The sequence below is a fragment of the Stegostoma tigrinum genome, chromosome 23 (genome assembly GCF_030684315.1).
Source record: "Stegostoma tigrinum isolate sSteTig4 chromosome 23, sSteTig4.hap1, whole genome shotgun sequence".
NCBI lineage: Eukaryota > Metazoa > Chordata > Chondrichthyes > Orectolobiformes > Stegostomatidae > Stegostoma > Stegostoma tigrinum.
The window spans coordinates 34,465,591-34,478,586 of NC_081376.1; the positions used below are offsets into that span (position 1 = coordinate 34,465,591).

Here is a 12,996-nt window from a genome sequence, read left to right on the forward strand (position 1 = left end):
TCAACCTGAATGTAGTTATGAAACACCCTTTAGTTTGGATTTTAGATCTGAAATTAAAGTTTGCATGTGCCTTTGCTGACTGACTAACTAAATATTAATCTGAAATTCTAAATCAGAGCTTAGTGTGATTAAAATATATAGTCCAGAAAGATGCCTTTCATGCATCTGTGCCTGAGCCAATTCTCTGAATGAGCTAACAGTTTAGTTTCATGTTCCTGCTGTCTCCATGTTTATTCTTGTTTTTTGTTGTGAGCCAAGCTCCGCCTATATATATCTGATTCATAGCTGTTTTGTCCAACCTATAACACCTCAACCTATGGTTGTTTGATTTATAAAGATCATATTTTTGGGAGGTGACAGCCTAGTGCTATTATCTCTGGGCTGTTAGTACATGGTAGATGGTGGAATTTTAATTCATTAAAAATCTGGAATTAAGAGTCTAAGGAAGACCATGAATCTGTTGTTCATTGTCGGAAATATCTGCTGACTTCGCTAATGTCCTTTAGGGAAGGAAACTGCCATCTTTAACTGGTCTGACCTACATGTGACCTGAAACCCACAGCAACATGGCTGACTTCTAATTGCCCTCGAGGCAATTAGGGATGGGCAATAAATGCTGACGAAGCCAGCGACGCCTTCATCCTGTGAATGAGTAATTTTCTTTTAAAAGAGCTACTGGTTTATTTCTTATCTTTTTAATGAAGAACCTTTCAATTTTCCTTGTTGGGAGATACTGCTTGTGACTGTATGTTCCACCAGGTGACTTGTTCTTTGTGTGTGAGCATTGTAGACTGCACCAGACTCTCTGACCATGATGGGAGCAGCACAGAAGTTCTTCTGCTTACACCCTGAAGCCTCCACCAATTATTTGGTGAGGGGAGAGTCATGATTGTTTTAAGCTAATCCTTCACTGAATGAGAACTCCTTTCCATTCAAGATAACTACAGCCTGTCTGTAAGCCCCAAGTAAAAAGCTATACCTTGCAAAACAACCTACTCTGAACCTGTGCAGATATGAAATGGCTCGTCCAGCTGTGCTCTAAATCAGAAACAACAGCCGTTAACTAACCACTTCAACCACTTCTTTCAAGGGTATTATTCAAGCTGCACGTTACATTTACAAGAAGCTAATTGACGACGAGATTTTAACCCAAGCTTTCTCAGTTGTGCCGGTGAGTTTATAAATATTAATTAGGAATATCTGCCTGTGTTTGTGTTTTGGGGAGAAAAAAAGACTAAGTGTTTAATGAGAACTGTGTAGGAGCTGCTGCAGTTTTCTTTTGAGGTTTTTAGCTGTGAATGACCTGAGGAAATCGGTGAAAACTATTGGGATATAATTATCTTTAATATAAATCAGGGCAATTCATTACTCTTGTGTTATGGTAAATTATTTTTATTATAAATATCTCTGATACTCAATTCAAATCTCATTGTTCAGTCTGCCATTGCACAATCTTTTTATACAGTAACAGGGTAATATACTGAAACAATAATCCAGACACAGTGGGTAATATATGGATTCTGTGTGAATGCTCAGTCATATTATTCTTTTTACAGAGGTTAAGTACCAACCTTGTGGGTGTCTGTGTAAAACTGATTACAGACTTTAAATACCAGGTTACTCTTGATATTTTAATTGCCTTGCAATGCTTACGCTTACTGTCCTGGAGTTGTGTGACAGAGGAAAATTTTGGATCTAATACGCCTGTGCCCACACTTAGAAAGAGCTATCTGATTAGTTCTACTCCCCTTGTCCTTCCCGTGTAGCCCTGCAGACTTTCTTTCTCTAATTAGTAAACCAAATTTCTTTTAAAATTATTGTTAAATGCACATGCCAGATCACAACTCGTTGAATTTAACAACAAAAAATCTCATTCCCATCAGTTCCTTTGCTGTTTATGTTAAATCAGAGCTTTCTGGTTACCAAACCTCCTGTTGATGGAGTCTGAAGAAATAAAGCAAAACTTTCAGAATCACTTCAAAATTTTGACCACCTAAAGTAAATCTCTTGCTCTCTTTGGAACACAGAGATTAACCCTCATGTCTGTTCTCTAACAACTGAAACTTTATTCCTAGTAGTTTTCCACACACATTATAGCATCAGCTGTTAGAGCATTGTGTCTGTGATTGCTTTTACAGAAGTGTTTAACTAGTTACTGTTCCAGAGAACTTCCTAGAAGCTTGTGCTCCTATAAATGACTCCTCTTGCATTTGTATGTTGCTATACTGGAGGGTTTGTTTATGACACTTATCCTGATCGTTCTAAAGGTCATGTCTGAAGTCTAAAGGATAAGAATTATCTTTCTAATTGCCATGTGTCTTTATCATGGTCATGCGATCAGTGCAGAACAACCAGAGATACAAATTGAACAATAGTTTCCCGAAGCAGTATATCGTAGGCTGACACCAGAGCAGTTTGTGGCTGCTCAAAGCCATGAGAAACAGAGCCGTACAGGACAGTAAGATCCCAGCACCAATGCCTGATCTGTCTCAAACTACAGAATCTGAGTCAAGACAGTACTGGAAAGGATTGGCTCCCTGCTCCTGAATGTGACCCTGCTGAACACATTGTCAGTATGGGTTCCACTGATTGCTGTGAATGGATATTATCCACTTAAACAACATGGCCAGGCACAATCTGTGCATCAGGAACAGTATAAGGAGGATTAGAACTCTTTGCAGCTCACTTTCCCCACTCGGATATTAGGCTAAGAAAGAAAATTGAATGTGTTCTGCTAATTGCCAACTACAGAACTGATTGCTTTCAGTTGTTTGAAATGATCTTGTGTTGTTGGAATAAGCCTGTCTCTCCCACTACAGGAATACAAGTTGGTTATAACCGGCCACAGCCTAGGGGCAGGAGCAGCCTCCATCCTTGCTATAATGCTCCATGCATCCTTCCCAGCGCTTCGATGCTATGCGTTTTCTCCTCCAGGAGGTCTGCTAAGGTGAGAGGTGTTGAACAACTATGTGGACTTTTCTGTGAAACGGGATTTCCTTTAAGAGATGATCACTAAATTGGTATTGCCAAGACGGACTTCATTCTTTTGAAGAATTTGAATTTTTTGCACAAACTGTTTTCATTTGAGGGGAATTATTGGTTTATTTGTGGTACAGGAGCTGTAACTGAGTGCATTCTCAGTCACTATCCCAGTGTTTTCACTTTTGTAGCAAGGTTTAAAATTGAATGTCCCTTGAATCATTGGACCTTTTCAGTTAGAAGTGCCAAACACAGATGTTCTGTTCGCGCATTGGTAGTGCCCCTAACCCATGGACTATAAGGCCCAGGTTCAATTCCCACCTGCACCAGAGGTGTGTAATAACATCTCTGCATAGACTGATTAGAAAAATAGGTTACATTTTTAAAAAAAACTCAAATGTCCGAATGGAATAGGCTGACGAGAGCAGTGAGATGTGGTCTGGACTGCTGCTTGTATGGGCTTGCTGATACAATATAGGAATGCTAATAGAGCCAGCTATACAGGAGGAGAGGAAGATGATAGGAGGAGTTAAAGTAATAGGGGTTCATTAGTAAGGGAATACACCAGTAAGGGTGCTTCTGTCGCTGTGGCCAAGATGATATGTTGTCTCCCTTGCCAGGGTCAAGAATACCACAGAGCTGTGACAGGACATTCTGGGGAAACAACCAGAAATTGTCCATGTTGGTACCAATTGAGTTAGGTCAGAAGGAGATATGGTCCTGCATTCAGAATTTAGGGAGCTAGGTATACAGTTAGCAAACAGAATCTCAAATGAAGTGGTCCCCGGATTACTCCCAGTGCTTACATGCAAGTTGGAACAGAAGTAAAGGATAAGGCAGAATGTATCACTGGAAAGATGCTACTGGTTTTAGATTCCTGGGACTTTGGGACTGGCTGTGTGGAACATTGTGGACATCATGCACTTGAACAAAGCAGGGACTGAGTTCCTTGCATAATGTTTCACTAGTGCTATTGGGAGGATGTTTAAACTAACTAGCAAAGGTGTGGGAACTAGGAGTGGAATATTAGAGAGGAATACCTGGGTGCATAAAGTGCTTGGAGAGAAGGTTAACACTGGTGTACAGCATAGAAAGATGAAATGGGAGAAAGGGAGAAACTACTGAAGTTCAAATAGGGAATTGGGTATGTATGTGAATGCACAGAGTACAGTAAATAAGAATGTGGAGATATCGGTTCAAAAGATAAGGCTGAAGCTTCCACAGTAATCTTCAGTCAGAAGTGCTGAGTGGATGATCCATCTCAGTCTCTTCCAATGATCCCCAGCATTACAGATAAGTCTCAAGCCAATGCAGTTCACTCCACGAGATATCAAGTAACGGCTGGAGACACCAGATACTGCCTTGACAACATTTCAGCAATCGTACTGAAGACCTGTGCTCCAGAACCTGCTGCTCCCCTAGCCAAACTGTTCCAGTACAGCTACAATATCTACCCAATAATGTAGAAAAATGGCGAAGCAGGACAAATCCAACCACCAATTACTGTCCCATCAGCCTACTCTTGATCATCTGTAAAGTAATGGAAGATGTCATCAGCAGTGCTATCAAGCAGCACCTGATCAGCAATAACCTGCTCAGTGTCGCCCAGCTTGGTTTGCACCAGGGCCGATCAGCTCCTGATCTCATTACATCTTTGTTTCAAACATGGACAAAAGAGCTGAATTCCAGAGGTGAGGTGAGAGTGACAGTCTGTGACATCAAGGCTGCATTCAACTGCATGTGACATCAAGGAGCCATAGCAAAACTGGTATCAATGGGTATCAGAGCAAACTCTCTGCTGGTGGGAGACGTGTCTAGCACATAGGAAGGTGGTTGTTGGAAGACAGTCATCTCAGCTCCAGGGTATCTCTGCAAGAGTTTCTCAGGGTAATATCCTGGGCCTAACCACCTCTAGATGTTTCATCAATGACCTTCCCTCTATCATAAGGTCAGTAGCAGGGATGTTCAGCACAATTTGCAAATCCTTAGATACTGAAGCAGTCCTTGTTAAATGCGACAAGATCTGGACAATATGTAGGTTTGGGCTGACAAGTTGTAAGTAACATTCATGCCACACAAATGCCAAGCTGACAATCACCAAAAAGAGACAATTTAACCACTGCCTTTGACATTCACTGGTGTTACCTTTACTGAATCCTCTACTGTCAATATCCTGGGGGGGGTTACCATTGACCAGAACTCAACTGCATCTACCATCGTGGCTACAAAGATAGGTCAAAGGCTAGGAATACTATGGTGGGTAACTCATCTTCTGACTCCCCAAAGCCGGTACATCTACAAGACACAAGTCAGAGCTGTGATGGAATACATCCCACTTGCCTGGACAGGTCTGGCTCCAACAACACTCAAGAAGCTTGACATTATCCAAGAAAAAGCAGCCCAAATGCACCCATACCCCCCTCCACCAATGCTCAGTAGATGCAATGCAGCAATTCACCAAAGATCCTCAAACAACATCTTCCTAACCGAAGACCACTTCTCTCTCAAAGGACATGGGCAGCAGATACAGGAGAACACCACACCTTCAAGTTTCCTTCCAAGCCACTCACCACTCTGACTTGGAAATATTCGACATTCCTTCACTGTCGCTGGGATTCCTTCCCTAAAGGCATTGTGGGTCATCTGACAGCAGGTGAACCATAGCAGTTCAAGAGGACAGCTCATCACCACCCTCTTAAGGGCAGCTAGGGATGGGCAAGAAATGCTGGCCAGCCAGTGATGCCCACATCCCACAAATGAATTACAAAGAAAAAAGTTGCAATGTAGAAATGTAATAATGTAGTGATTAAGAGACCTGGCTCAAGGAAGCACTGGACTAAGTGTTAAATATTCTAAGCAAGTGATGTTACTCAGGAAAGGAGGATCGATAGTGACATTGATTCAGGAGAGCATTTCACTACTGAAGAAAGAGGGTATCCTAAAGGTTTCAAGGAGAAAATAAATCTGGCTAGAGTTAAGGAACAAAGAGGGTGCATTTACATTGTTTGGTGTGGTTTATAGACTACCAACTAGTGGGAAGGATGTAAAGGAGACAATCTGAAGGGAAGTTAGAGTTATCAATATTTAGACACTGGTTATAACCAGTTTATAAACTATGTGAATGTAGGCTGGGACATGGATAGTATTAAGGGCAGAGAGGAGCAAACTCTGGATTATGTTGAGGAAAAATTCCTCCAGCAATTTGTATCCTGTCAAACAAGAAATGATGCACTTTGGGCAAGCATCTAGCGGACAGTGATCAGTACTATCCTAAACCTTAGGATAGAATGGAAAAGGACAGTCTGCAGTCCAGAGTAACACAATTTAGCGGGGCGATCTAGGTCAAATAGGCTGGAGCAAGACACTTTTGGGAAGATCTGACTAAACAAGGGGCTACTTTTAAAGCAGAGAAGGTTTGTGTACAGTCAAGGTATATTCCCTTAAAGCAAAAGGGAGGATAAACAAACCCTATCGCACCCTAGATGTAAAAGGAGATGACCACTTGTCACTGTAACTTCTGTTAGAAAATACAATTGAAAACCAAGAAGAAATGCAGGAGGTTCAGAAGGTAAAAAAGCAGAGCGGGCCTGAGACAAGACTTCCCCTACACAAAGCCATGATGACTATCCCTATTAAGTCCATTCACTTCCAAATGCAAGTAAATCCTGTCTCTAAGAATATTCTCCAATAATTTTCCACTGGTATAATGCTCACCAGCCTGTAATTTCTTGGATTATCCCTGTTGCCTGTCAACAAAAATATGTCTTCTGGAACCTCTCCTCTGGGTAAAGAGGATATAAAGATCTCTGTCACCACCCCAGCAAACTCCTCTCTTGCCTCCCTCAGTATCCCTTGATAGCTTCCATCGGGTCCTGGGGACTTATCTATTTTAATATCTTCCTTGAACTCTTTCCATGAAGCAATACTTTACCAAACGGCAAGTCCATTAGTTATGCAAAACTTATGTTTTGCTGAAAAAGGACTTGCCTTGTCAAAGCTTTTTGTCTTGCGCTCATGAAGACAATTCACAAGAATACCAGTTCAAGGAGAAAACTGACATTTAAGAGGATAGTGCTGATTGCCTGGCAAGTGGGCACTGGTAAAGATGCTATCATGGACAAAACACCCATTAATTAAACAATGTAGGTTGACTGGTCAGCGTATTTCCATGAGAAATGAATCAGTGAAAGACTGTCAGCTATTTCGTTCAGTTGAAACTGGCGCATTGGGTATATAAATCTTGCTGCCTGCAAAAACAGGGTTCTCTCATATTAATATATATAGTTTCCAGCACAGTGAGTGCATCACGTGTCATGCCTAATGTGGTTGTCAGCATAATTCCACTTGTATTCAGGATTATCAAGCATATGTTGTCCATTATAGAATTATATCCAATGTTAAATACTGTTGTGAGTTTTACAGCCACAGGCTGGTTGGGTACAATCACATTGCTCTGCATGGCAGTTAACTGTCAATCAGCATTATTTTCCATGGAAACGCCGTTTATTAGCCCACTTGCTAACCAATCAGCACTATCCTCTCAATCAGTACAATAGTTGGTTTTCTCCTTTAAATTGGCAATCTTCTGAATTGTTCTGATGAACGCAAAATGAAGGGCTTTGTCAAATGTGATTTTCTTTCAGTTATACTCAAGATCTGTCCATGTGTGCATAGTTTGAACTCTGTGGCAGACTTTGCCCTGTCTACATGTAATGATACCCACTATAGCATTCCCACAAACAGAAGAACTAACTATACAATACAAGATTCTCCAGCATCTGCAGTTCCCATTATCTCTCAACTAACTATACAATTTCTGCTACTAGTAGACTTCTACTTCGCTGGGCTAGTTAAGTGACTGCATCTTTACTTTCATCCAAAATAGCTTTTTCTTGATATTGAGCCTTATTTAAATATGGGCATCTGTTGCAGATTTGGTTGTCTTCTGTCTAACAGTAACGTGTAGCGGTATCTCTGTGCTAATGAAGAATTTTCTTTTCTTTTAAGTAAGCCCTTGGCAGATCATAGCAAAGAATTTATCATATCCATTGTACTAGGCAAGGATCTCATTCCAAGGTCAGTGTACAAACTGCACAGAAAATTTTACTCCGTTGATTCCCATCGCTGCGTATTAATTTGTATCATTTTGAACCTTTGCATTTCCAGGTTGAGCCTTTGCAACATGGGAGACCTGAAAAGAAGAATATTGAGAATAGTTGCCCAAAGCAACCGGCCTAAGGTAGCCAAGAATGTTTTGCGGTGCTGTTTGAATGGAAATGCTAATGTATGTTTGACATAATTTTACCCTTGAGAAATGCAGTCCTGATGTTAATGGCCCCAAGCTAAAATAAATATGCTTGGCAATAAATTCAGTAAAGCATTTGGTAAAACTACATTTTACTTTAAGAGTTTGAAACAAACAGAGCACTAATATTAATTTCAGTGGGCTGCAGTTGAAACGCAGGGTAAACCTTTATCAAGCACTGGTGAGACCACTCCTGATGTACCGTGCACAGTTCTGATCTCCATATTAAAAGGAAACATTAATTGGCAAATGTGTAAGAAGAGATTTACAATGGTGATGCCAGAATTGAAAGGTAGAATCTAGCAGGAAAGATTGAAAAAACTGTGACTTTTTTTTTCCCCCTCTAGTGAAGGCTGTGGGGAGCCAGAACTAGGTCCTTTTAGATTATGGAAGGGTTCAATAAGTCACACATTGAGAAAATGTCTCCACTGGTAGGGAAAACTAGACTGTGGACCCCTCAATATGTGATGGTAATATATCCCACTGGAGATTAAGTTATGGATTTCCCTTCAAAAGAAATGGTTTTTCCCTTTCTAATGTGTTAAAATCATGCAATCATCTCAAACACCTTAACCTTTTACCTCATAGGAGTATAGTCTATGCACTTTGTCTTCAGAGTTTGTCCTTTTCAAGTTCTAATCTGAGACTGACATTGCCACCTTAAAATTTCAGCTCTTTATCGTGGAGATAAGTGTGGAGCTGGAGGAACACAGCAGGCCAGGCAGCATCAGAGGAGCAGGAAAGGGTTCTGACTCGAAACATAAACTTTCCTGCTCCTCGATGCTGCCTGTCCTGTTGTATTCCTCCAGCTCCACACTGTGTCGTCTCTGACTCCAGCATCTGCAGTTGTTGCTATATCTGTCGTTCAATCATGGAGTCTGTGTCTGCGTCATGTCAGGACCGCATTACTGGCTTTGCAAGCTGATACTTCGGTGTCACGAATTCTGAGGCAGCACTTGGTGTTATGGGCCTGTGAACAAGTTATAATAGCTATGTATGTCATGCTAATTGGCCCCTACTCACCCAGCAACTCCTCCTTCAGTTTTCACTGAACGGTCATGACAATTTTCAAACCTGAAGGTAGATTTAAAGAGAGAAACAATTTGGAAAATCTCTGCTGAGATAGTAGGAACTGCTGATGCTGGAATATCTGAGATAACACGATATAGAGCTGAATGAACACAGCAGGCCAAGCAGCATCAGAGGAGCAGAAAGGCTGACGTTTCGGGTCAAGACTCTTCATTATGCCCGAAATGTCAGCTTTCCTGCTCCTCTGATGCTGCTTGGCCTGCTGTGTTCATCTAGCCCTATGGAAAATCTCTGCTTTTTCTTTTCATTCACTCACCGGATGAGGACAGCACAGTGGCTCAGTGGGTACCACAGCTACCCCACAGCACCAGTGACCTGGGTTCGATTCCACCCTCGGGCAACTGTCTGTATGGAGTTTGCATGTTCTCCCAGAGTCTGCGTGGGTTTCCTCCAGGTGCTACAGTTACCTCCTACAGTTAAAAGATGTGTTGGTTAGATGGATTGGCTGTGGGAAATTGCCCGTAGTGTCCAGGGATGTGCAGGCTAGGTGGATTAGCCATGGGAGATGCAGGGTTACGGGGCGTGTGTCTGGGTGGGCTGATCTTTGGAGCATTGGGTTGACTCAATGGGCTGAATGGCCTGTTTCCTCACTGTGGGGATTCTGAGATTCTAGTGGGCATCACTGGCCAGATCAGCCTTTATTGATCTTCCCTAATCGATCATAGGCTTTTGAAAGTCAGCCACATTACTGTTGGTCTGGAGTTGCATGTAATCCAGACCAAGTAAGGATGGCACATTTCCTTCCCTAAAGGGAATTCGTGAACCAGATGGGTTTTTATGACAGTTGACAGTAGTCACCACTATGTTAACTTTTTAGTTCTGCATTTCTTTCATTGAATTTAAATTATATCATCTGCTGTGGGAGAATTCAAACCCACATCCCCAGAACAATAAGCTGGGGCTCTGGGATTACTAGTCCAGTGACATTACCACTCTGCCAGTGCCTCCCACATGTGCTGTACGTCTAACCACCTGTTGTCTTGTACTCTGTCCAGTATCAAATTCTGCTGCGCGGATGTTGGTATGAGATATTTGGAGGTGATCCAGCCAATTTCTCTGACCATCTGGACAACAGTCAACAGGGGCGACTGACCGAGCCACTTCTTGCAGAACAAAATCTCATGGGGCACCAATCCAGTTCCTACAGCAGCATCCCTGATGAATCACCTTCGAGTTCGCCTTTTCAAGGACCTCAACTCTTCCTTCCAGGGAGGATCATTTACATTGTGGAAAAATACAGCACAGGGAGGTGATTATGCCATTCTGTTTAAAAATATTCTTTCAAAGTCATTATGTATAAGTAGTAGATGTTCAATGAGATTTTTGCTGTGAGAATTTGAAGGATAAGCTTGTTCAGAGAAAATAATGAAAATATATCATGTCTGAATTGAACTGCTGGCGATCAGTTTATATGCACTACAAACCTTACAGCTTTTAATAAAGAGGTTGGAAACAACTGGTATTAGTCTAAAGGATAGAATCACAAACTAGAAGAAGCCCATTGGCTCATTGATTCTTTACTCGCTTTTGCAAACAGCTACTCAGTTAGTCCCACTCCAAATCATTCATCTTTCATGAATTTTGAAGGCTATTTTGAATCTGCACACCAGAGTATCAGGAAATTGTATGACTTGTACTTGGGAATCTTAGGTATAGCTCAGTAAGAGACCATTGTTCTTTGCAGGCCCTTTGAAAGAGTTTGACTCGCTGCCTGCTTCATCATGGTCCTGCAAATTTAATGTTAAAACATCAGTGCAGCACGGTGAGGTACTGCTACGCTATGGAGGTTACATCTTCCAGTTGAGAAATTAAATAAAGGCTCTGCCTGCCCCTCAAGAGGATTTGAAAGATTCCACAGCTATTATTCAAAGATCAATTCTTGTCAGCATTTACCTCCACCATAAATAGTTTTACTACGAGTCTGGATGTTTGAACATATTGCTGTTTGTAGGTGCTTGCTTATATGCAAATTGATTTATGCATTTCCCGATATAACTGCAGGACCTATAATTACAATAGTATTTAATTGACATACAGAGCTTTGGAGTGGTGTGAAGATATAAATACTATAAATCCAACTTCTTAAAAACACAATTTCTGTTAGTTATTGGTAACCTTACATAGTTCAATCTAATTCCTCTCTGTCTTTTCCCTCCATCTAGTTTCTGCTTTTCTGAAGCAAAGTACTGTGCGTTGTGGTGTGATGCATCATTCTTCAGCAACATTCTGATCAGCCCCAAGATGATAACCGACCACATGCCGGACCTTGTATTCAAAGTCCTCAAAGACCTGACTCAAGAGGCGCCCTACATCCTCTGTTCCACGTCACCCACTGCACCAAGCGAGGCGTGTTGAAACTTGCCGCTGGCATCCAATGCAAAGTTCTGGTCGCTGGGAGCTTAATGAGTCTGTTAAACCTTTTGGTGTGATTTTTGCCCACCATTTCACACCATGCTTTAGCCTTTCCAGAAAGGGGCCAGAGACTGTGTGCTGTACTGGGCCATGTTTGTGATGGCCATGTTACAAACACCTATAATGACTGTAATCGAGTTTCTGTGGTTGTTTGTCCTGCTGCGTGGGGCTATGCCACTTCCGCTTAGACTTCATTTTCCCTCTTCGATTTCTTTTTTTTAAATGTATGAAAATATAAGCAGGTACCTGAAGGGTGAAGGAACAGATTCACTCGAGACAAGATGATTACTTCAATCAGTTGATGAGAATCATGGCACTGCTTTAATCTCATTCTTTCTTGAAGATTTCTCAGGTTACCCCAGGAGCGTGAGGTTCAGGAACTCTTTCAATAAGTGGCCCATTGGTTTCCCACTTTAAAACATTTACTACACTTGCCTTTTTGTGGTGTGAGGGAGTTTGCTTATTTTGTGTAGACTTGTTTGAGCCATGTAATTCTGCGTCAATATACTGGCAGAGCAGCTGGAGTTGCATGTTCCTTCCTTAATTAGCAGCATAGGTTTTAACCCATGCAATATTAATAGGGATGTGACCAGGGCATCTGATGAGGCAGTGCCCTTTAGTTCTCTGGCAGCAATTCCTGTTCCATAGCACAAATTTGTTTACCCTAGGTACAGTGATACTCTAGATGAGCTCTCTGGTCCCAGCATTGCACTTCCTGATTGAATCAAACTGTAGCTTGTCATTTATTAATCCTTCATAGTTTTGGTCCATTTGAATTTAATGTCACCAGCAGTGGCTTCTGTGTGCATTTTTCACTTTTTGGAGGTAGGTTTACATTACAAATGTTTGTCAGGCTGCAGTTTTGACTTTTTAAAAAAGATTTGTGTACAAAATAAACTAAATCTGGCATGTTTGAGCTGAATGTAAGCCTTGTTTGAAACATTGGAATATTTTACTACATTAAAGACACTATGTTAATATAAGTTGTTGTTGTTCTTTTAATATAGATGGTACTTTTCCACGTTTGCCTGCTGGACTATCAAATTGTACAAAGGGATCTTTGGAAATAAAATCTCTGCAGACAAAGGGAGATAAAGATAAGATTTGAATTTAAGACCCTGGTTTATAGAGTAGCCACCTCCCCACAAAATGTCTGACCCTACCAATAAATATTCCAGCCTTGAATGCCTTTTTTTCCCCCTGAAGGAGAC

The 12,996-nt window shown here is 41.4% G+C and overlaps 1 protein-coding gene across 2 annotated transcripts in view; it reads left to right on the forward strand.

Moving 5' to 3' along the window:
• The window catches only part of daglb (diacylglycerol lipase, beta), a 32,595-nt gene extending 19,827 nt beyond the window's left edge, over positions 1 to 12,768 (forward strand). For both annotated transcript variants that reach the window (XM_048552112.2, XM_059654062.1), the window contains exons 10-15: positions 1,091 to 1,171; positions 2,820 to 2,947; positions 7,987 to 8,055; positions 8,146 to 8,218; positions 10,369 to 10,622; positions 11,536 to 12,768. In XM_048552112.2, the coding sequence (XP_048408069.1) occupies positions 1,091 to 1,171; positions 2,820 to 2,947; positions 7,987 to 8,055; positions 8,146 to 8,218; positions 10,369 to 10,622; positions 11,536 to 11,728 (798 nt within the window). In that variant the 3' untranslated portion in view covers positions 11,729 to 12,768. The remainder of the gene's footprint in view (positions 1 to 1,090; positions 1,172 to 2,819; positions 2,948 to 7,986; positions 8,056 to 8,145; positions 8,219 to 10,368; positions 10,623 to 11,535) is intronic.
• The last annotated feature ends 228 nt before the right edge of the window (positions 12,769 to 12,996 follow it).